The 24,399-nt window shown below is 44.4% G+C and overlaps 1 protein-coding gene across 1 annotated transcript in view; it reads left to right on the top strand.

The window, feature by feature from the left end:
- The window catches only part of gucy1b1 (guanylate cyclase 1 soluble subunit beta 1), a 213,927-nt gene that overhangs the window by 34,242 nt on the left and 155,286 nt on the right, over nt 1–24,399 (top strand). Inside the window, exon 4 of the mRNA XM_078212040.1 lies at nt 14,138–14,256. Coding sequence (XP_078068166.1) covers nt 14,138–14,256 — 119 coding nt within the window. The remainder of the gene's footprint in view (nt 1–14,137; nt 14,257–24,399) is intronic.

Genomic DNA, 24,399 nt, shown 5'->3' with positions numbered 1-24,399 from the left:
GCATCTGGATTCACCCATAAATGTCCATCTTCACACTGTACTACATTCCAAGGAGTAAACCGTAAATCTCCTAGTTGTCCATCATTATGTCAGTTGTGAGATACCGATTGTGATGACCCCACATCATTCAGCAAAATCAGAAGAACAATTCCCACGGAGAATGCCATTTCCCCGCCACAGATCAAGTTAGTACCTGCTGTTATGTATGGTTTATATTAGCTCATGTTATTATTTAGAAACTAAAAATTAAATAGTTATGGATTTATCTTCCTGTTGGAACAAATTTGGTTTAAATAGAAAAGAACCCTACCTTTTACATTGGAAAATTGATAACTCCTTGGAATATAGTGTTCAATTCTGGTCGCCACACTACCAGAAGGATGTGGAGGCTTTGGAGAGGGTACAGAAAAGATTTACCAGGATGTTGCCTGGTATGAAGGGCATTAGCTATGAGGAGAGGTTGGAGAAACTTGGTTTGTTCTCACTGGAATGCCGGTGGTTGAGGGGCGACTGATAGAAGTCTACAAGATTATGAGAGACCTGGACAGAGAGTCAGCAGCTTTTTCCCCAGGGTGGAAGAGTCAGTTACTCGGGGGCACAGGTTTAAGGTGCGAGGGGCAAGGTTTAAAGGAGATGTAAGAGGCAGTTCTTTCTACACAGAGAGTAGTGGGTGCCTGGAACTCGTTGCCAGGGGAGGTAGTGGAAGCGGATACGGTAGTGACTTTTAAGGGGCGTCTTGACAAATACATGAATAGGATGGGAATAGAGGGATATGGTCCCTGGAAGGGTAGGGGGTTTTAGTTAAGTCGGGCAGCATGGTCGGTACAGGCTTGGAGGGCTGCAGGGCCTATTCCTGTGCTGTAATTTTCTTTGTTCTTTGTACTTCAGATAACATGTTTTACCACTAGGAGCATTTACAAAGAATCATCTCTATAGGATGATAACAAAATAGCCCTTAATGAAAAGGAAAGGTAGGAACCAATTCTGGTCAGAAGAAGCAACAGGAAAATATTGATAAGACAAAACTGGAGAAGACCCGTCCAAGAAGAGTTAGAGAAAATCTAGATGACATAAGGAACACAGAGTGTCAAGATGAACTGTGTCCTATCTACAAGATAGTTAAAGTATAACAAGTACCCTCAGAAACATTGGCCTTGAGCACAATGGCAATCAATATGCATTTCATCATTTGGGAACTCGTTTAAGCACAGGAAGTTTATGAGGTTTGTCTGGAGGCACACGTTTTTTAATTTGAACTTCATTCTGTCTACCTAGAAGCTCACTTTGTAGCCCATCACTAGTTCCAACAGCATTTTGATCTGAAGCATTCTGTCTAACTAATTGTTGCTGTTCATCCCTGTGTTAACCTTAACATTGACCCCTGATTATTATCATTAGTAGCTGTCACATCTGATTTTGGGCCTTCTAACTTTGGAATACTAGATTCTCCTTTGCCAAAAAATTCTATCCCCTCCTGATCAGGAGTATTTATTAATTCTGTCCATCCCGATGTACCCAATGCTCGTAATTCCTCTGAAATGTCTGCAGATAAATTTGGTCTAACCTCGCTTGTTACAGAAGCATCTAAACAAGGTTCCTCTGAACTGGATTGAAAAGAAATGGACTCAGAATGTCTTCAGAGTCTGAAACACTTGAGGAAAAATCACTAATGTCATAGGCTACCAACATCATGTGATACTGATGATTACTTTGTGCCCCATATAATTTCAATTGGTTAACCTGGTACCAACCAGTTTTCCCAATGTCTGATAACACTTTGTAGAGTTGGCTAGCTTTGTCAATTATGACAATTATGTCAATTATGGAGGGATATGGTCCAAGTGCAGGTCAGTGGGACTAGGCAAAAAATGGTTCGGCACAGACAAGAAGGGCCAAAAGGCCTGTTTCTGAGCTGTAATTTTCTATGGTTCTATAAGGACCTGAAAATCTAGGAGATAAAAATGCACCAGGAATGTGCATTTTTGTGCATTGTGCATCTCATAATCTTGTAGACCTCTATCAGTCACCCATCAGCCGCCGGCATTCCAGTGAGAACAAACCAAGTTTCTCCAACCTCTCCTCATAGCTAATGCCCTGCATACCAGGCAACATCCTGGTAAATCTTTTACAGCATACTCAGGATTTACCTTACTATCAAAATAGGCCTTGCTCTGTTGTTTTTGTGCCATCCTGACAGCTGCTGCCATTTGTGCAGCCTGTACTGTCTCTTAACGATTGCTGCACTACCTTGTTATGATTAAGAGCCGTAAGTACTGGTTCTGAGACATTTAACCCCAACTGATAGTCAACACCTCTAATAGGATGCCTAGTCATTAGCATGTGAGGTGTATACCCATGGAACTAGAAAGTGTTTTGTATTATCATTAGAACAATAAGCAACATGATGTCCCAGGTAGAATTGTTTTGATGTACCATCTTCTTAATCATACTCTTAAAAGTACAGTTCATTCGTTCCACTATCCCACTGGACTGAGGATGTAATTCCAAACATTTTCATAACAATTTGCATTACCTTCCCAGTAAAATGTGTACCCTGGTCTGATTCTATACTCCGTGGTAAGTGTAAAAAATTGTAAAGTGTGGTACTTGTAAAAACAAAATTTGAGCAGTAGCTTTAACAGTATTAGATTGCACAGGAAATGCCTCAACCCATTTTGTAAAGGTGTCAATGATGACCAGGATAAAAGTGTAACCCCCTTTGCATGGCAGTAGTGGACTAGTGTAATCAATTTGAAGATTAGTCCAGGGTCTCTCTACAGGTCGAGTATGTTGTAACATCCCCTTTTGTACATACCTATCGGGAGTGTTCTGTGCACAAATCAAACAGTTTTCAACAGAATGCCTCACATCATCAATGAGATTAGGCCACCAACACAATCTCTTAATCCGTTCTACTGTGGTATCTATGCCTTGATGACCATGCCCATCTTGACATTGGTAAACAATATGATTCTTATCCTGCCTTGGTACTACATACTGTCCCTCTTTAAGAATCACCCCATATTTCAGTAATAATTTATCTTTCCACCTGTCACAGGGAGCTGGAGATACTCTTTGCTGTACTTGTTTTAAATCAGCATCTCCACTATGAGCCAATTTTAAATCTTCAATATTAGTCTGAGTGACTGTAACGGCATCAATCTGATCCACAATTGGAGGCTGCCAAAAATCTACTGAACGAGCCCCTTGTTTCGCCAACCCATCAGCCCTGACATTACCTCTTGGTTAAGTTTTATGGTGGCCCTTAACTTAATAGTGCCAAATGTGCAACCATCAGCCTTCCGGAGAATAAATTTTAACAAGGCTGCAGACGGTAATAGTTGTCCATCCGCAGACACAAAACCACGGGCCTCCCATAGTGGCAGAAAATCAGTTAAACTATTACAAACATACATGCTATCAGGGTAAATGTCTACTGGAGATGGGAATATATCAGGATGGCTTACTATATAGGCTATAGCTGCTAATTCCGCCATCTGCGCACTCATGTTACTGGCCAGTTTTAAAGCCAATTCCAGGAGCTCTGCTGATCCTCTACATATATCCCACAACCTGTCTGTCTGAAACCATCCTCCACTCTTGAAGATCCATCAACATAAACATGTCGTAATTACTGTACATTCTCTTCCTGCACAGCTAACGGTCATCCCCCCCTGTTTTGATACAAATGGTCCCTTGGGATCATTAGCTGCCATTACTTGGCATTCATGAGGTTCACCCCATAATGAAGATTATCAGCGAGAAAAGTGGGCGTTCTGTTACGTGATACTCCTACCTTAAATCAAAATTCACCCACTGTGCAAACTCTATCTATGTAAGATCCCACAGCTACTTCTGATGGAGCTTCATCTATATCAGCCAAATACATATACATCTGCCAAATACAAAAGTTAATTGGATCAAAAGAAAGATTAAACTGAAGCCCAAAATGTGCTCCGCCACCGGGGAAAGATTTACTAAAATTGTAGGGTGGTAACAGACAACATTCCCTAATCGAAATTCTAACGGTTCTGTAATAAGCCCCTCTTGCAAGTGACCAGTGAATCCTTTCAGTACGCCAGGATGGTTCAATAATTTTGGATGTGTTAAGGGTGTGGGATCCCCCTGTGTCCCATTGGAACTCGACGGGGCGGCCTCGTACCTCGTCATTCACTAAGAGTCGCCCTACACCATCCCATCTTATATTACACACCCAAATTGGAGAGGCCAGACACCGTCATTATCTTGCTTCATATGGCAGGAGTTCCGGATAAAGAAAACTGCCATTTTCCATCTCTCTCATTGGAACTTGCCATACAGGTCCCTCTAATGGTAACCTACAAGATCCCTGCACAGATCTCAGACCCGCCTCCGGTCTTGGACTTTGTCCCGGCTCAGGCCATGGACCCAGCAGGTATGGTCCCTCCATATATGAATGGAAAGGCCCCCTACACCCACGGGCAAAATGTCCTAACCGCCCACAATGAAAACATCTTATCTGTCCAGATGTTGTCTCTCCTTGTGAGTTTGGTTCCCGGGTTCTTCACACTGCCTTTCTGAACAAGCTCTTTGTGTTAGCAGAGTTAAAACTCCAAAAGTTCCTTGGTAACTAGCCAATGAATTGATTAGAAACCCCAATTGCATTGTTTGATTAGACCAATCAAATGCAGCCAGATTAGTGTCATCGGTCACACCAGACCTCGTCATCTCTCGGCCTCTTAATTGCAGATTGTTTACATTCCAATGCTCAGATAAGGACTCCAAAAGGTTGATAAAGAACTCCTCCCTGACAAGTACAAACTGTTGACTCTGATACCTTCTGTCCTTTGACAAATTCCAGACCACTGGCCACAAGTAATCCCAGCATAGTGAAACCAAAAAAATCAGGTTTGCTTGATTAAAGATTTTCCAGCATATTAAAAGTTAAAACTCCATTGAACCACACCCCTGTCTCCTACAACTGAACCAATTGTGAATCCACTTTACTAAATTACGCTGTATCCCATGTATCCAATCACGTAATCTTTATAAGTCTTTAGTTGTAAGAAGTGCATTAGATTGCAGCTTCTGGAGGAGCGTGTAAAGGAGCTGGAGGGGGAGGTAGAGGAACTCCGCATAATTCGGGAGGCGGAGGTGGAAGTTGATAGGAGTTATAGAGAAATAGTAACTCCTAGAAATGAGGCTTGGGTCAATGCCAGGAGGAGGGGTAAGAAGCAATCGGGAAGACAATCCCCTGGGGCGGTTCCCCTCCATAATAGGTTTTCGGTGCTGGAGGCTACAGTTGAGGAGGAATCAACTGAGCATAGAGAGCAGATCTCTGGGGGTGAGCCGAGTGAGAAAGCTCAGGTGGTTAGGGGCTGTAAAAGACTGGGCCTTGTGATTGGGGACTCCACAATTAAGGGGACAGATAGGAGGGTCGGAACTAAAGGTAGGGACTCAGGGTTGGTGTGTTGCCTACCAGGGGCTGGGGTCCGGGATGTGTCTGACAGGGTATTCAGGACTCTTAGGGGGGAGGGAGATAAACCACAAGTTATTGTACATGTGGGGACACACGACATAGGGAGGATAGGGGAAGGGGATATTAGGCAGGGATTTATGGAGTTGGGGTGGAAACTAAAGGCCAAGACTGACAGAGTGGTTATCTCTGGACTCTTGCCTGTACCACGGGATAGTTTAGAGAGGAATAGGGAGAGGGAAGGTTTGAATTCATGGCTGAGGGGATGGTGCAGGAGGGAGGGGTTCAGGTACTTAAGCAATTGGGGCTCGTACTGGGGAAGGTGTGACCTCTATGAGAAGGATGGTCTACACCTTAATCAGAAGGGGACCAATATCCTGGGGGGTAAATTTGCTAAGGCCATGCAGGGAGGTTTAAACTGATTCGGGGGGGGGGAGGGATCCTGAGTAGTGGGGCTGAAAGTGAGGGATGCATGGATGGGGACTGCAATGCACGGCATTGCAGAGGTGGGGTGGAGCAGGGTTTGAAATGTGTATACTTCAATGCCAGGAGTATTCGCAATAAAGTGGGTGAACTTGCAGCGTGGATCAGTACCTGGGACTTCGATGTTGTGGCTATTTCAGAGACATGGATAGAGCAGGGGCAGGAATGGATGCTGCAGGTCCCGGGGTTCAAATGTTTTAGTCGAAGTAGGGAAGGAGGTAGAAGAAGGGGAGGGGTAGCATTATTGGTCAGAGATTGTATCACAGTGTCAGAGAGGAGGTTTGATGAGGACTTATCTGTTGAGGTAGTATGGGCGGAGATTAGAAATAGGAGAGGAGAGGTCACCCTGTTGGGAGTCTTTTATAGACCTCCTAAAAGTTCTAGAGAGGTTGAGGAAAGGATTGCGGAGTCAATCCTGCTTAGGAGTGAAAGTAATAGGGCAATTGTTATGGGGGATTTTAACTTGACTAATATTGACTGGAATTGTTATAGCTCTAGCTCGTTAGAGGGGTCAGTTTTTGTTCAAAGCGTGCAGGAAGGTTTTTTGACTCAGTATGTAGACAGGCCAACTAGAGGTGAGGCTATATTGGATCTGGTGCTGGGAAATGAGCCAGACCAGGTGCTAGACTTGGAAGTTGGTGTGCATTTTGGTGATAGTGACCACAATTCGGTTACGTTCACCTTAGTGATGGAAAGGGATAGGCATGAACCTCGGGCCAATGGTTTTAGCTGGGGGAAGGGTAATTATGAGGCTATTAGGAGAGAATTAGGAAACATAGGTTGGACTAGGAGATTACAGGGACTGGGAACGTCCGACATGTGGAGTTTTTTCAAGGAGCAGCTACTGCGAGTCTGTGATAGGTATGTCCCTGTCAGGCAAGGAGGAATTGGTAGGGCTAGGGAACCGTGGTGCACCAAAAAAGTTTCTTTGTTGGTTAAAAAGAAAAAGGAGGCTTATGTTCGGATGAGACGTGAGCACTCGGGTAGTGCACTAGAAAGCTTTAGATTGGCTAAGAGGGAGTTGAAGAGCGAGCTTAGAAGGGCTAAAAGGGGACATGAGAAGACTTTGGCGGATAGGGTTAAAGAGAATCCTAAGGCGTTCTATAGGTATGTCAAGAACAGAAGGTTGGTTAGGGCAAGTTTAGGGCCAGTTATAGATGGCAGAGGGAAGTTATGTGTGGAACCGGAGGAGATTGGTGAAGCATTGAACCAATATTTCTCTTCGGTGTTCACGCAAGGGGACATGAATATAGCTGAGGAGGACACTGGGTTGCAAGGGAGTAGAATAGACAGTATTACAGTTGATAAGGAGGATGTGCAGGATATTCTGGAGGGTCTGAAAATAGATAAATCCCCTGGTCCGGATGGGATTTATCCAAGGATTCTCTGGGAGGCAAGAGAAGTGATTGCAGAGCCTCTGGCTCTGATCTTCAGGTCGTCGTTGGCCTCTGGTATAGTACCAGAAGATTGGAGGTTAGCGAATGTTGTCCCATTGTTTAAGAAGGGGAACAGAGACTTCCCCGGGAATTATAGACCGGTGAGTCTCACTTCTGTTGTCGGCAAGATGTTGGAAAAAATTATAAGGGATAGGATTTATAGTTATTTGGAGAGTAATGAATTGATAGGTGATAGTCAGCATGGTTTTGTGGCAGGTAGGTCGTGCCTTACTAACCTTATTGAGTTTTTTGAGAAAGTGACCAAGGAGGTGGATGGGGGCAAGGCAGTGGACGTGGTATATATGGATTTTAGTAAGGCGTTTGATAAGGTTCACCATGGTAGGCTTCTGCAGAAAATGCAGATGTATGGGATTGGGGGTGATCTAGGAAATTGGATCAGGAATTGGCTAGCGGATAGGAAACAGAGGGTGGTGGTTGATAGTAAATATTCATCATGGAGTGCGGTTACAAGTGGTGTACCTCAGGGATCTGTTTTGGGGCCACTGCTGTTTGTAATATTTATTAATGATCTGGATGAGGGTATAGTTGGGTGGATTAGCAAATTTGCTGATGACACCAAAGTCGGTGGTGTGGTAGACAGTGAGGAAGGGTGTCGTAGTTTGCAGGAAGACTTAGACAGGTTGCAAAGTTGGGCCGAGAGGTGGCGGATGGAGTTTAATGCGGAGAAGTGTGAGGTAATTCACTTTGGTAGGAATAACAGATGTGTTGAGTATAGGGCTAACGGGAGGACTTTGAATAGTGTGGAGGAGCAGAGGGATCTAGGTGTATGTGTGCATAGATCCCTGAAAGTTGGGAATCAAGTAGATAAGGTTGTTAAGAAGGCATATGGTGTCTTGGCGTTTATTGGTAGGGGGATTGAATTTAGGAGTCGTAGCGTTATGTTGCAACTGTACACAACTCTGGTGCGGCCGCACTTGGAGTACTGTGTGCAGTTCTGGTCCCCACATTACAGGAAGGATGTGGAGGCTTTGGAGAGGGTGCAGAGGAGGTTTACCAGGATGTTGCCTGGTATGGAGGGGAGATCCTATGAGGAGAGGCTGAGGGATTTGGGATTGTTTTCGCTGGAAAGGCGGCGGCTAAGAGGGGATCTTATTGAAACATATAAGATGATTAGAGGTTTAGATAGGGTGGATAGTGATAGCCTTTTTCCTCTGATGGAGAAATCCAGCACGAGGGGGCATGGCTTTAAATTGAGGGGGGGTAGTTATAGAACCGATGTCAGGGGTAGGTTCTTTACCCAGAGGGTGGTGAGGGATTGGAATGCCCTGCCAGCATCAGTAGTAAATGCGCCTAGTTTGGGGGCGTTTAAGAGATCCGTAGATAGGTTCATGGACGAAAAGAAATTGGTTTAGGTTGGAGGGTCACAGTTTTTTTTTTAACTGGTCGGTGCAACATCGTGGGCCGAAGGGCCTGTTCTGCGTTGTAATGTTCTATGTTCTATGTTCTATGTTCTAAGTCTGCCATGTGGGGCCTTGTCAAAGGTTTTGCCGAAACCCATACAAACTACATAGATTGCACTACTCTCACCTACACACCTGGTCATCTGTTCAAAAATTCAATCAAATTTGTTAGGCATGACCTCCCTCTGACGAAGCCATGCTGACTTTCTCTGATCGAGCCTCACCACTCCAAGTGGAGATAGATGGTCTCCTTTAGAATTTTCTTCAATACTTTCCCTACCACTGACATCAGACTCACTGGTCTAAAGGCTTATCTCTATAACCCTTCTTAAATAGCGGAACCACATTAACTGTTTTCTAGTCCTCTGGCACCTCACCCATGGTAAGAAGTCTCACAACACCAGGTTAAAGTCCAACAGGTTTATTTGGTAGCGCAAGCTTTCGGAGTGTTGCTCCTTCAGGTGAGTGAAGAGTTGTGTTCACAAACAGGGCATACATAGACACAGACTCAATTTACAAGATAATGATTGGAATGCAAGTCTTTAAAGGTAATCAAGTCTTTACAGATGCAGACACTCACCTGAAGAAGGAGCAACGCTCTGAAAGCTTGTGCTACCAAATAAAGCTGTTGTACTTTAACCTGGTGTTGTGAGACTCCTTATTGTGCTTACCCCAGTCCAACGCCGGCATCTCCACATCACCTCACCTATGGCCAGAGAAGAATTAAAAATTTGGGGGTCAGAGTCCCTGCAATCTCCTCCCTTGCTTCCCACAGGAACTTGGGACACAATTCATCCAGACCTAAGCCTGCCAACACCTCCAATACTTTGTGCTTCCCTATGTCAGAAGGTGAGAAAAAAAGAAATCCTGTTGATTCTCATCGTCAATGTAATAGTCTTGCCAGAGCCTGTCTTCCAGAATCACACTGCTTTATTTGACATAAAGAAAAGGCTGCACCCACAGCTTACAGCAATACAAGTCTTAAGCTCTGGACTTACAATATCTGGTTTAGGTTATGAGCACGTGTTTTAAACTCCTGCTGCTCGTTTTTCATTGGGTGACCTCCCTTCGCTTTAAGTGAGCTGCTCACCTCTATTCCTTAACTTTAAGGACAGAGACTTGACAGGATTTGATGGGCTACTGGTTTAGCCATTCAGTACTAGATCTGGTTGAGCCACGGCAAACACAATTGAGTCCTGATTTCGGCTTCTAAAAGTTCTTTATTCCAGGATCATCCTGGAATAAGAAGATAACCTCTGATTTCTTTGCTGTACTACAAACTAACTTCTTAAACCCCTCTCTCCTGTGTCCTCTGCTCTCACCTCCAAGAATAAATGAGGAGTTCATGAATATTTTTGTCACTCGACCATCTGATCAAGACCATCTGATTTCTTGTTTTGCTGCTTCCCTCCCTTCCACTAGTCCACTAGGTTTCCTCTAGCCCTGAACTTTTTTATTTATTCTTTCCTACCTCCCTTCCAGCTCTTTTGAGCTCTCATCTTATTCATAAGGCTCATTCCAACTAAAGAAAGCAGATTTTATAGAGTGTCTATAATGTAATGAAACATGCCAAAGCCCTTTACAGGAGCTTTATAAAACATAACATGAGACTGAGCTACATAAGGAGTTATTAGGATTTAATGAGTGTCTTAAAGGAGAAACGTCATGTAGCAAACTGGGGCGATTAAGAGAGTGCGTTCCAGAGCTTGGGACCAAGGCAACCGAAGACACAGCTACAAGTGGTGGAACAATTAAAATCAGGGGTGCTCAAGAACAGTACTAATTCAGATTAAAACCAACATTCTAGCCATTAGAAGCAATTAGAATCAGAGGTTTACAGCATGGAAACAGGCCCTTCAGCCCAACTAGTCCATGCCGCCCTTTTTAAAAAAAAAATGACTAAGCTAGTGTCAATTGCCTATGCTTGGCCCATATCCCTTGATAGCCATCTTACTTGTCTGAACGCTTTTTGAAAGAAAAAATTGTACCTGCCTCTACTACTACTTCTAGCAGCTTGTTCCAGACACTCACCACCCTCAGAAAAAATTGCCCCTCTGTACCCTTTTGTATCTCACCTTAAACCCATGTCCTCTAGTTTTGGACTCGCCTGCCTTTGGGAAAAGATATTGGCTATCTAGCTGATCTAACATGTCCCCTCCGTTCCCAAAAGGCCCAATATACATATGCTTATAGTTACATAATGACTTCCACCTGCAAGCTGACGTTAAATAATTAATAGTGGCTGATTGAAGTCACACTGGAATTGACCAAAAAAAGGAACTGACCTGCATTATACAACAGATTCAACATGAACAAGAGCTACAATGGAAACATCACTGAAGACAAGCATGCAGGTGGTAAAGATGACAAATGGCATGTTGATCTTCATTGCAAGAGGTTTTAAGTACAGGAGCAGGGATGTGTTGTTGCAATTATACAGGGCCTTGGTGAGGCCACACCTAGAGTATTGTGTGCAGTTTTAGTCTCCTTTTCTGAGGAAGATGTTCTTGCTCTTGAGGGAGTGCAGCAAAGGTTTACCAGACGGATTCCAGGGATGGCGGGACTGATAGAGATTGACTAAGTTAGGATTGTTTTTGCTGGAGTGCAGACGACGAAGGGGATCTCAGAGACTTACAAATTTCTAACAGGACTAGACAGGGTAGATGCAGGGAGGATATTCCCAATGGTGGGGGAATTCAGAACCAGGGGTCACAGTCTGAGGATTCAGGGTAGACCATTTAGAATGAAGGTGAGGAGACATTTCTTCACCCAAAGAGTGGCGAGTCTGTGAAATTCATTACCACGGGAAGTAGTTGATGCCAAAACATTGAGTGTATTCAAGAGGCAGCTAAATATAGCACTTGGGGCGAATGGGATCAAAGGTTATGGGAGAAAAAGCAGGATTAGGCTAATGAGTTGGATGATCAGCTATGATCATAATGAAGGTGGAGCAGACTCGAAGGGCCAAATGGCCTCCTCCTGCTATGTTCTGTTTCTATATGTCTTGTTTTTTTAGTCTTAAGACGAAGGTCAATATATGAAATGAATGAAGACAAAAACGTGGAACCACTCCAGAAACAATACATGATACAGGACAGAAAAGGGAAGGCTATATTCACTGGCTCAGTTGGACTAGATCAAAGTTTTCCTCATCAGTTATTAGCTCCCTCTAATGAGATGAATGCTAGCTAGTACCTGGCAGTTCAAGGATTCTTCTATTGTTCTTGATAAGTAGTAATGGGTGCAAAGTCACTAAATCTTTATCACCATTTGGAAAATTGCCAATATTTTAATAAACCAATTGACCAAATTTGCAAAAAGCAATCTCTACAACTTGTCTGGATGCTACAAGTTTGTCAATTATGCTGCTGCAGTAAAAATTAAGGATACAGGTTGTAGACAGAGCAGCACTGATAAAATGTAAGGGACTGTTAGAAACATCCTGCACAGAAACATGACTAAAATACATTTCTTAAAGGCACAGTATCATATCATACCTGACCCTGCCTTCTCCCCATATCTTTTGATCCCCGTCACCTCAAGTGCTATCTCTAACTGCTTCTTGAAAACAATGTTTTGGCCTTAACTACTTTCTGTGGTAGCAAATTTGATAAGCTGACCACTCTCTGGGTGAAGAAATTTCTCCTCATTTCTGGCCTAAATGGTCCACCCTGTATTGTCAAGACTGTGACCTCTGTTTCTATATACCCACACCATCGGAAACATCCTTCTTGCATCTACCCTGTCTAGTTCTGTTAGAATGTTTTAGGCTTCTATGAGATTTCCCCCCTCATTCTTCTAAACTCCCACAAATACAATCCTAATCCCTGTGGTACCCCACTAGTCACTGCCTGTCATTTGTAAAATGACCAGCTTATTCCTACCCTTGTTTCTTGTCTGCCAACCAGTTTTCTATCCATCTCAATATGCTATCCCAATCCCATGAGCTTTAATTTTATATGCTAATCTCTTATGTGGGAATTTGTTGAAACCTTCTTCTACAACACCTTCCAAACTCGCAAACTTTACCACCAAGAAGGACAAGAACAGCAGATGCTATGGACACCACCACTTGCAATTTTCCATCCAAGCCACACACCATCCTTACTTGCATTTCAAAATTCTGGAACTCCCTCCCTAACAGCACTGTGGGTGTACCTGCATCATATGGACCGCAACGGTTCAAGATGCTGGCTCACCAACATCTTCTCAAGGCAATTAGGAATTGGCAAATAAATGCTGGCATAGCCAGTAACACCCACACCCTGGGAAAGAACAGAAAAAGAAAAGCTATTGTTATGCTCTTGAAAATCATGACTTTAAGTGAATCAAATTTTCCTTTTAAAACCAATGTAAAAGCTGCAGTTGGTCTGTAGAACCTACTTTGTCAGAATAAAAATTGAAACACTATACTCTTCAAGTTGAAATACTTAACATTGTTAAATTCCTATATTGGTAAACCAGATAAATTTTAATATAAACTGAAAAATATAAAATAAATATGGTGACTTTCTTTTTACAGTACCTCCCATTAGCTTTCAATTCAGGGTCTCTCTGACCCTGCTGATGCTCTGATTTGTGGCCTCACCCACTCGCTGACCCACCCTCCCTCTGAACCACCCATTCCCCGACTCTGCTACTCGTCACTTCCATCTCCTGCCTCTTATTCGAGGGCTCTGGAGGTGAGAGATAGGAGAAGCAGCTTTGACCTGAGGCGGTAAATTCTCTTACCGGCGATCTGATCAGATTATAGAATCTGCCTATCTGCACTTTCATGTGATTGGTGGGAAAGGAACAGCTAGTGGTCATGCTGATGGTGGTGACACAAGGAAAAACCTTATCAGGGTAGCACAAGAGCTCATTCCCTAAATGTTTCCTGAATCACCAAAGTGGCAGCCCCGATTCTCCCCCTGCTCCACCATGAACGTTTTTTTGTTTATAGTTATTTTGATCTTCTTGTCTCTCAAATTGTGGAACCAAGAGTAATTTAGATCCAATATGAGTGCCTTTAATATTGGGATAAATTTGAAGGGGGGCGGGGGGGCATTTAGTGAGATTGGAATTGAAAGAAATTTATCAGCATCTAGAAGTGTTATTTTTACTGTTGCCTTTCTAACTTCTGAGCTCTACTTTGACATAACTTTAAATACATGTTGTTGGCTTGAAATTCAAGCTCCATTCCATAAGGTGTGTTTTTGATTTGTAAATAATCTAGTGCAGATTAAGCACTCCTAAACACCTTCAAATCAAGAATTTTTAAAACTTGAGCAGAACAAAACTTTTGAGATATTTGAAATGAGGTCTGACCAAATGATTTTTGTTTTGTGATTAACCCTTCACAGAAATCAATGCTGGTGAAATTCTGCAAATGTTTGGAAAGATGTTTTTTGAATTCTGCCAAGAATCTGGCTATGATACAATTCTTCGTGTTTTGGGCTCCAACGTTAGAGAGTTTCTGCAGGTAAATGTGTTTGTGGTATTAAATACAACATTTTTCAGTTTATAAAGATGAATATAAATGACAAGTTGCTGCATAGTTGAAATGTTTGATGGTTAAACTTATGCATAGAATTTAAAAATATGCTGCACTATATTGAAATATGTGAAGATTTATTGGAGAGTCATACAGCAAATAATGAGCACATTCAGTTCATCAAACCTATGCTAACATGTTGAAAGAGTGAGATAATTAGTTACATTAAGTACAGCCTGAATAGATGGAATCAGCAAAATTATTTGAACCAGCATTTCTACCTTCAATTATCCTCAGCTTTGCAATTACTCTGACCCTGAATTCCTTTTCTACTCAGGATATCATTGACTTAGGGCGGCACGGTGGCACAGTGGTTAGCACTGCTGCCTCACAGTGCCAGGAATCCAGGTTCGATTCTTGGCATGGATCACTGTATGGAGTTTGCATGTGTCCGTGTGGATTTCCTTCGGGTGCTGTGGTTTGCTCCCACGGGTTAGGTGCATTGGCTGTGCTAAATTGCCCCTTCGTATCAGGGAGACTAGCTAGGGTAAATACATGGGGTTATGGGGATAGAGTCTGGGTGGGATTGTTGTCGGTGCAGGCTAGGTGGGCTGAATGGCCTCATTCTGCACTATAGGGATTCTATGATTCAAAATACAAACACCGGTCACATACAGCCACTCAACTGCCCTCTAATATGATGTTAGGTTTCTTTGGGGGCTGGGATATTGCAGACAAGGATGGCAAGATTCAGGAACCTTGGATGACAGGAGAAATTGTGAGCTTAGTCAAAAAGAAAAAGGAGGCATATGTAAGGTTTAGGAAACCGAAGACAGATAGAGCCCTTGACAAATATAAAGAAAGCAGGAAAGAACTTAAACAAGGAGTTAATTACTAGGGGTTGGAGTTGTACTACAGACCTCCCTTTAGCCAGCATGAAGTAGAGGAACTGATATATCAGCAGATTATGGGAAGATGTAAAAACAACCGGGTTGTTGTGATGGTTGATTTTAACTTCCCCAACTTAGACTGCGATTCCTTTAGTGCCAGGGGCTTGGATTCCTTGGACCAGAGTTTGTTCAGTTTGTCCAAGAGTGCTTCTTGAGGCAATATGTAGATAGTCCAACTCAGGAAGGGGCAATCTTGGACCTGGTTCTGGGAAACGAGCCTAGACAGGTGATTGATGTCTTAGTGGGGGACCATTTTGGGAACAGTGATCACAATTTTCTAAGTTTCAAGATACTTGTAGAAAAGGATAGAAGAAGTAGTCCCAGAATGAAAGTACTAAACTGGGGAAAGTCTAACTATAACAGGAGCTCGGGAATATAGACTGGAGGCGGCTGTTTGAGGGTAAATCCACATGTGATATGTGGGAGTCTTTTAAAAGCCAGTGGTTAACAATTCAGGACAAGTATGTCCCTGTAAAAATGAAGGATAAAGATGGCACGCTTCGGGACCCCTGGATGACAAGAGAGATTGTGAACTTGGTGAAAAAGAAGGAGACATATAGAAATTTCAGGACATAAGGCTCTTGAGGAATACAAAGATAGCAGGAAAGAGCTTAAACAGGGACTTAGGAGGACAAAAAGGGGGCATGAAATGTCCTTGGCAGGCAGGGTTAAGGAGTATCCCAAGGCTTTTTATGCATATACAAGGTGAAAGAGGGTAGCTAAGGAAAGGGTAGGTCCACTCAAGGACAGTGGAGGGAATTTGTGTGTGGAGACGGATGAGGTGGGTGAAGTCCTTAACGAGTACTTCGCATCAGTATTCACAAAGGAGAAGGATGTGGTAGATGGTGAGTGTAGAAAGGAGGATGTTGACATTTTAGGACATGTTGAGATAAAAAGGGAGGAGGTATTGGAGGTTTTGAAAAACATTAAGGTGGACCAGTCTCTAGGGCCAAATAGGCCAGAATACTGAGAGGCGAGGGAAGAAATCACTGAGGCCTTGGCCAAAATCTTTGTATCCTCTTTCGTCACAGGTGAGGTACCAGAGGATTGGAGAGTCGCTCCAACAATGTTGTTCCTCTATTTAAGAAGGGCAGAAGAGACAATCCGGGAAGTTACAGGCCTGTGAGCCTTAAATCAGTGGTGCAGAAGTTATTGGAGAAGATTCTGAGGGACAGGACGTACTCACAGCTAGAAGACAATAGGCTTATTAGTGATAGGCAGCATTGTTTTTTGCAGGGGGGAGTCATGTCATTTCGCGGGTTTTATTTATTTATTTAATTATTTTTACATTTTGGCGCGAAACCGGCAGTGGCCGCGGGGTTTACTGTGAGGGTCAAAAGTTGTATCTAAGTCAGTTAGTTGGGGGGATAGTCCTCTTTGTTGCTTTGGAGAAAGGCAGAGGTGTGACTGGTGACAGGATTTTTGGGGTAAGATTTAAAGTACTTTTTCGCGGGTGTTATTTATTTATTTAATTATTTTTAAATTTTGGCGCGAAACCGGCAGTGGCCGCGGGGTTTACTGGGAAGGGTCTTTTGAGTTTTTTTTAGTGCACGGGAGGTTTAAAAGGCAGGCCCCACTATCTAACGGGCAGCGTCGGGAGTGGGCAGCGGAGTGAGAGGGAGCTGAGTGAGAACTGAGGGGCTTTGGCTCATCGGGCTGAGGCAGAAAGGGCGAGTAGGGGTGAGTTTCTTCTTTTTTTTATTTATAATTTACTTTTCTCTGTGTACCTTGGAAGAAAGGGTGAAATATGAGTGTTAAGCCAGTGTGGTGCTCGCAGTGCAGTATGTGGGAGGTCCTGGAGGCAGCTGGCCTCCCGGACATCCACATCTGTGAGGGGTGTGTCGAGCTGCGGTTCCTGAGGGACCGTGTTAGGGAGCTGGAACTGCAGCTTGACGATCTTAGGCAGGTGAGGGAGAATGAGGAGGCGATAGACAAGAGCTATCATCAGGTGGTCACACCAGGGCCACGGGAGGAGGCCAAGTGGGTGACAGCCAGGAAGGGTAAAACACGGGTGTTTGAGAGCACCCCGGTGGAAGTGCCCCTACATAACAAGTACTCCTGTCTGAGTACTGTTGGGGGGGACAGCCCATCTGGGGGAAGCAGCAGTGGCCGTGTCTCCGGGGTGGAGTCCGGCCCTGTAACTCAGAGGGCTAAGGAAAGGAGGAGGAAGGCGGTATTAATCGGGGACTCGACAGTTAGGGGGACGGACAGGCGATTTTGTGGAGGCAAGCGGGAGTCTCGCATGGTGGTCTGCCTCCCTGGGTCTGGGATCCAGGATGTCGCTGGGCGAGTCCCAGAAATCCTGAGGTGGGAGGGAGAGGAGCCGGAGGTAGCGGTACATATTGGTACCGCTGATGTGGGTAAGAAGGGGGAAGGGAGCATGAAAAAAGAGTATAGGGAATTAGGGAGACAGCTGAGAAGGAGGAAAGCAAAGGTAGTAATCTCGGGATTGCTGCCTGTGCCACGGGAAGGTGAGGAAAGGAATGGAGTGAGGTGGAGGATGAATGTGTGGCTGAGGGAATGGTGCAGGGGGCAGGGATTCAGGTTCCTGGACCATTGGGACCTCTTTAGGGGCAGGTGTGACTGTATACTAAAAACGGGTGGCACTTGAATCCCAGGGGGACCAATATCCTGGCAGGAAGGTTGGCTAAGGCTACTGGGGAGAGTTTAAACTAGATAGGTTGGGGGGAGGGGATCAATGTGACGTGACTGAGAGTGAGGAAGGTAGCTCGCAAACAGAGAAGGGTTATAGGAAGTACAAGAGGGCAGGTGGACTGGGAACAGAGAAGGGGAGAGGTCAGACCATAGGATTGAGAGGTGTCTACTCTAATGCCAGGAGTATAGTGAATAAACAACTAGCTAAAGGAGGAGAGGGCTTGGGAGATGTTAGTAGCGCTTCAACAAACCGGGTCCAGATAAAGGCTGCCATAAAGACACTTTGCCTGAATGCACGAAGCATTCGAAACAAAGTAAATGAGTTGATGGCACAAATCCATACAAATGAATATGATCTAGTGTCCATCACAGAAACGTGGTTGCAGGGTGACCGGGACTGGGAACTGAATATACAGGGTTATCAGGCATTTAGGAAGGATAGACAGGTAGAAAAAGGAGGTGGGGTAGCTTTGTTAATAAAGGATAATATCAGGACGGTAGTGAGAGACGACATAGGCTCTAAGGAGCAAAACGTGGAATCGTTGTGGGTGGAGATAAGGAATAGTAGGGGGAGAAAGACACTGGTAGGCATGGTCTATAGGCCCCCAAATAATAACTTAGAGGTGGGGAGGGCTATAAACAAGCAAATAATGGATGCGTGCAAAAGTGGAACGGCAATTATCATGGGGGATTTTAACCTACATATTGATTGGTCGACTCAAATTGGACGTGGAGGGCTTGATGAAGAGTTCTTGGAATGCTGTCGGGATTGTTTCATTGAACAGTATGTTACAGAACCTACGAGAGAGCGAGCTATCTTGGATCTGGTTCTGTGCAATGAGACAGGTAGGATTAAGGATCTTCTTGTGAAGGATCCTCTTGGGATGAGTGATCATAATATGGTGGAATTTCTGATACAGATGGATACTGCTTGAACAGAGGGGAGTACGATAGGATGAGGGTGGAATTGGCTAATGTAGACTGGGCGAGCAGACTGGTAGGTAGGACAGCTGAAGAACAGTGGAGGATTTTTAAGGAGATTTTTTAAAGTACTCAGCAAAAATATATTCTGGTGATAAAGAAGGACTGTAAGAAAAAGGATAACCGGACGTGGATAACGAGGAAATAAAGGAGAGTATTAAAATAAAATCAGATGCGTACAGAGTGGCCAAAAATAGTGGAGAATTAGTGGATTGGGAAAGCTTTAAAGAAAAACAAAGAACGACTAAGAAAGCGATGAAGAAAGGAAAGATAGATTATGAAACTAAACTAGCTCAAAATATAAAAAATGATAGTAAAAGTTTTTACAAGAATATAATAAGGAATAGAGTGGCTAGAGTGAATGTTGGACCCTTGGAAGATGAGAGGGGGGATTTAATAGTGGAAAACGAGGAAATGGCTGAGACTTTAAATAAGTTCTTTGTGTCGGTCTTCACGGTGGAAGACACAAATAGTTTGCCGAATATTAGAGATCGAGAGTTGGTGGGAGGGGAGGTCCTTAATACAATTACTGTTACTAAGGAGGTGGTGCTTGGTAGACTAATAGGACTGAAGGTAGACAAGTCCCCGGGCCCGGATGGAATGCATCCCAGGGTACTGAAAGAAATGGCTGAGGTAATAGCAGATGCGTTAGTAGTAATTTATCAAAATTCGCTGGACTCTGGGGTAGTGCCGGCTGACTGGAAAATAGCTACTGTTACGCCGCTGTTTAAAAAAGGAAGTAGACTAAAGGCGGGTAACTACAGGCCGGTTAGCTTAACGTCCGTAGTTGGGAAGATGCTAGAGTCCATTATTAAAGAGGAAATAACAGAGCACCTGAATAAGAATGGTTCGATCAAGCAGACGCAGCATGGATTCATGAAGGGAAAGTCGTGTTTGACGAATCTACTGGACTTTTATGAAGATGTCACTAGTGCGGTTGACAGAGGGGAACCGGTGGATGTGGTGTTTTTAGATTTCCAGAAGGCGTTCGATAAGGTGCCTCACAAAAGGTTGCTGCAGAAGATTGGGGTACACGGATTTAGGGGTAAGGTGTTGGCGTGGATTGAGGATTGGCTATCTAACAGGAAGCAGAGAGTTGGGATAAATGGGTGCTTTTCTGGTTGGCAGTTGGTGACCAGTGGCATGCCGCAGGGATCGGTGCTGGGGCCTCAATTGTTTACCATTTACATAGATGATCTGGAGGAGGGGACTGAATGTAGGGTATTCAAGTTTGCTGATGACACGAAGGTGAGTGGGAAAGCGAATTGCGTGGAGGACGCGGAAAGTCTGCAGAGAGATTTGGATAGGCTGAGCGAGTGGGCGAGGATCTGGCAGATGGAATATAACGTTAGCAAATGTGAGGTTATCCACTTTGGAAGAAATAATAGTAAATTGGAATATTATTTAAATGGAGAAAAATTACATCGTGCGACTGTGCAGAGGGACCTGGGGGTCCTTGTGCATGAATCGCAAAAACTCAGTCTGCAGGTGCAGCAGGTGATCAAGGAGGCGAATGGAATGTTGGCCTTTATCGCGAGGGGGAGAGAATATAAAAGCAGGGAGGTCTTGCTGCAACTGTACAAGGCACTGGTGAGGCCGCAACTGGAGTACTGTGTGCAGTTTTGGTCCCCTTATTTGCGAAAGGATATATTGGCCTTGGAGGGAGTGCAGAGAAGGTTCACCAGGTTGATACCGGAGATGAGGGGTGTGGCTTATGAGGAGAGATTAAACAGATTGGGTCTGTACTCGTTGGAGTTTAGAAGGATGAGGGGTGATCTTATAGAGACATATAAGAGAATGAAGGGGCTGGATAGGGTAGAGGTGGAGAGATTCTTTCCACTTAGAAGGGAAACCAGAACTAGAGGGCACAGCCTCAAAATAAGGGGGGGCCGGTTCAGAACAGAGTTGAGGGGGAACTTCTTCTCTCAGAGGGTAATGAATCTCTGGAATTCTCTGCCCATTGAAGTGGTGGAGGCTTCCTCGTTGAATATGTTTAAATCACGGGTCGATAGTTTTCTGATCGATAAGGGAATTAGGGGTTATGGGGAGCAGGCGGGTAAGTGGAACTGATTCGCTTCAGATCAGCCATGATCTTGTTGAATGGCGGGGCAGGCTCGAAGGGCAGATGGCCTACTCCTGCTCCTATTTCTTATGTTGTTATGTTCTTATGTCTCAAACGTTGATTGAGTTCTTTGAGGAAGTGACAAGAAAAATTGACCTGGGGAGGGCAGTGGATGTTTGATACATGGACTTTAGTAAAGCTTTCGATAAGGTTTCTCGTAGCAGGCTGATACAGAAAATGAAGTCATATAGGATCCGAGCTGAGCTGATAAGATGGATACAAAACTGGCTTGGGCATAGGAAGCAGAGAGTAGCAGTGGAAGGGTACTTTTCTATCTGGAGACCTGTGACAAGTGATGTTCCACAAGGATCAGTGCTGGGGCCTCTGTTGTTTGTAATATATATAAATGATTTGGAGGAAAATGTAGGTATTCTGATTAGTAAATTTGCAGATGAAACAAAAATTGGGGAAGTAGCAGATTGTGAGGAGGTTTATCAGAGGATACAGCAGGATATAAATCGGCTGGAGACCTGGGCCGAAAGATGGCAGATGGAATTTAATCCAGACAAATGTGAGGTGGTGCGATTTGGAAGGTCTACTGCAGAAGGAAAGCATACAGTAAATGGTAGAGCCCTTAGAAATATTATACAGAGAGCTAAGTGTGCAGATCCACAGTTCCCTGAAGGTGGAAACTCAGATGGACAAGGTGGTCAAGAGGCGTATGGCATGCTGGCTTCATCAGTCGAGGCATTGAGTATAGGAATTAGAAAATCATGTTGCAGCTGCAAAAGACTTTGGTGAGGCAGCATATGGAGTATACAATAGCAACATTTAAGAGGCATCTTGACAGATACAGGAAGATGGGTTGAAGTGTGTCTACTTCAATGCAAGGAGCATCCGGAACAAGGTGGATGAACTTGGGGCGTGGATTGCTACTTGGGACTACGATGTTGTGGCCATTACGGAGACGTGGGTAGAACAAGGACAGGAATGGTTGTTGGACGTTCCGGGGTATAGATGTTTCAGTAAGTGTAGGGAAGCTGGTAAAAGAGGTGGAGGAGTAGCATTGTTAATCAAGGATAGTTTAACGGCTGCGGAAAAGCACTTTGAGGGGGATATGCACACTGAGGTAATATGGGCTGCAGTTAGAAACAGGAAAGGAGCGGTCACATTGCTAGGAGTTTACTATAGGCCCCCAAATAGTAATAGAGATGTGGAGGAAGAAATTGCTAAGCAGATTATGGATACGTGTGGGGGTCACAGGGTAGTTGTCATGGGGGACTTTAACTTTCCAAATATTGATTGGAACCTTTGTAGGTCAAATAGTTTGGATGGGGCACTTTTTGTGCAGTGTGTGCAGGAGGGTTTCCTGACACAATATGTGGATAGGCCGACAAGGGGTGAGGCCACATTGGATTTGGTACTGGGAAATGAACCGGGCCAAGTGTTAGATTTGGTTGTGGGAGAGCACTTTGGAGATAGTGACCACAATTCGGTGTCTTTTGTTATTGCAATGGAGAGGGATAGGGCCGGACGGCAGGGCAAGGCTTACAATTGGGGGAGAGGTAATTATGATGCGATTAGGCAAGAATTAGGGGGCATAAGATGGGAACAGAAACTGTCAGGGAAAGGCACTGATGAAAAGTGGAACTTTTTCAAGGAACAAATACTGGGTGTCTTTGATAGGTATGTCCCTGTCAGACAGGGAGGAAATGGCCGAGCGAGGGAACCGTGGTTCACAAAAGAGGTGGAATGTCTTGTGAAAAGGAAGTGGGAAGCTTATGTAGGGATGAGGAAACAAGGTTCAGATGGCTCGACTGAGGGTTACAAGTTAGCAAGGAACGAGCTGAAAAAGGGGCTGAGGAGAGCTAGGAGGGGACATGAGAAGTCCTTGGCGGGTCGGATCAAGGAAAACCCCAAGGCTTTTTACTCTTATGTGAGGAATAAAAGAATGACCAGGGTGAGGTTAGGGCCGGTCAAGGACAGTGGTGGGAACTTGTGTATGGAATCAGTAGAGATAGGCGAGGTGATGAATGAATACTTTTCTTCAGTGTTCACCAAGGAGAGGGGCCATGTTTTTCAGGAAGAGAAGGTGTTACAGGCTAATAGGCTGGAGGAAATAGATGTTCGGAGGGAGGATGTATTGGCAGTTTTGAATAAACTGAAGGTCGATAAGTCCCCTGGGCCTGATGAAATGTATCCTAGGATTCTTTGGGAGGCGAGGGATGAGATTGCAGAGCCTTTGGCTTTGATCTTTGGGTCCTCGCTGTCCACGGGGATGGTGCCAGAGGACTGGAGAGTGGCAAATGTTGTTCCTCTGTTTAAGAAAGGGAATAGAAATGACCCTGGTAATTATAGACCGGTTAGTCTGACTTCGGTGGTTGGTAAATTGATGGAAAAGGTCCTTAGGGATGGGATTTACGACCATTTAGAAAGATGCGGATTAATCCGGGATAGTCAGCACGGATTTGTGAAGGGCAAATCGTGCCTCACAAATTTGATAGAATTTTTTGAGGAGGTAACTAGGTGTGTTGATGAAGGTAGGGCGGTTGATGTCATATACATGGATTTTAGTAAGGCGTTTGATAAGGTCCCCCATGGTCGGCTTATGATGAAAGTAAGGAGGTGTGGGATAGAGGGAAAGTTGGCCGATTGGATAGGTAACTGGCTGTCTGATCGAAGACAGAGGGTGGTGGTGGATGGAAAATTTTCGGACTGGAGGCAGGTTACTAGCGGAGTGCCGCAGGGATCGGTGCTTGGTCCTCTGCTCTTTGTGATTTTTATTAATGACTTAGAGGAGGGGGCTGAAGGGTGGATCAGTAAATTTGCTGATGACACCAAGATTGGTGGAGTAGTGGATGAGGTGGAGGGGTGTTGTAGGCTGCAAAGAGACATAGATAGGATGCAAAGCTGGGCTGAAAAATGGCAAATGGAGTTTAACCCTGATAAATGTGAGGTGATTCATTTTGGTAGGACTAATTTAAATGTGGATTACAGGGTCAAAGGTAGGGTTCTGAAGACTGTGGAGGAACAGAGAGATCTTGGGGTCCATATCCACAGATCTCTAAAGGTTGCCACTCAAGTGGATAGAGCTGTGAAGAAGGCATATAGTGTGTTAGCTTTTATTAACAGGGGGTTGGAGTTTAAGAGCCGTGGGGTTATGCTGCAACTGTACAGGACCTTGGTGAGACCGCATTTGGAATATTGCGTGCAGTTCTGGTCACCTCACTATAAGAAGGATGTGGAAGCGCTGGAAAGAGTGCAGAGGAGATTTACCAGGATGCTGCCTGGTTTGGAGTGTCGGTCTTATGAGGAAAGGTTGAGGGAGCTGGGGCTGTTCTCTCTGGAGCGGAGGAGATTGAGGGGAGACTTAATAGAGGTTTATAAAATGATGAAGGGGATAGATCGAGTGAACGTTCAAAGACTATTTCCTCGGGTGGATGGAGCTATTACGAGGGGGCATAACTATAGGGTTCATGGTGG

The sequence above is a fragment of the Mustelus asterias genome, chromosome 1, assembly GCF_964213995.1.
Source record: "Mustelus asterias chromosome 1, sMusAst1.hap1.1, whole genome shotgun sequence".
Classification (NCBI taxonomy): domain Eukaryota; kingdom Metazoa; phylum Chordata; class Chondrichthyes; order Carcharhiniformes; family Triakidae; genus Mustelus; species Mustelus asterias.
Note: the sequence above shows the minus strand (reverse complement) of the source record. Positions and strands in the feature narration are given on the sequence as shown.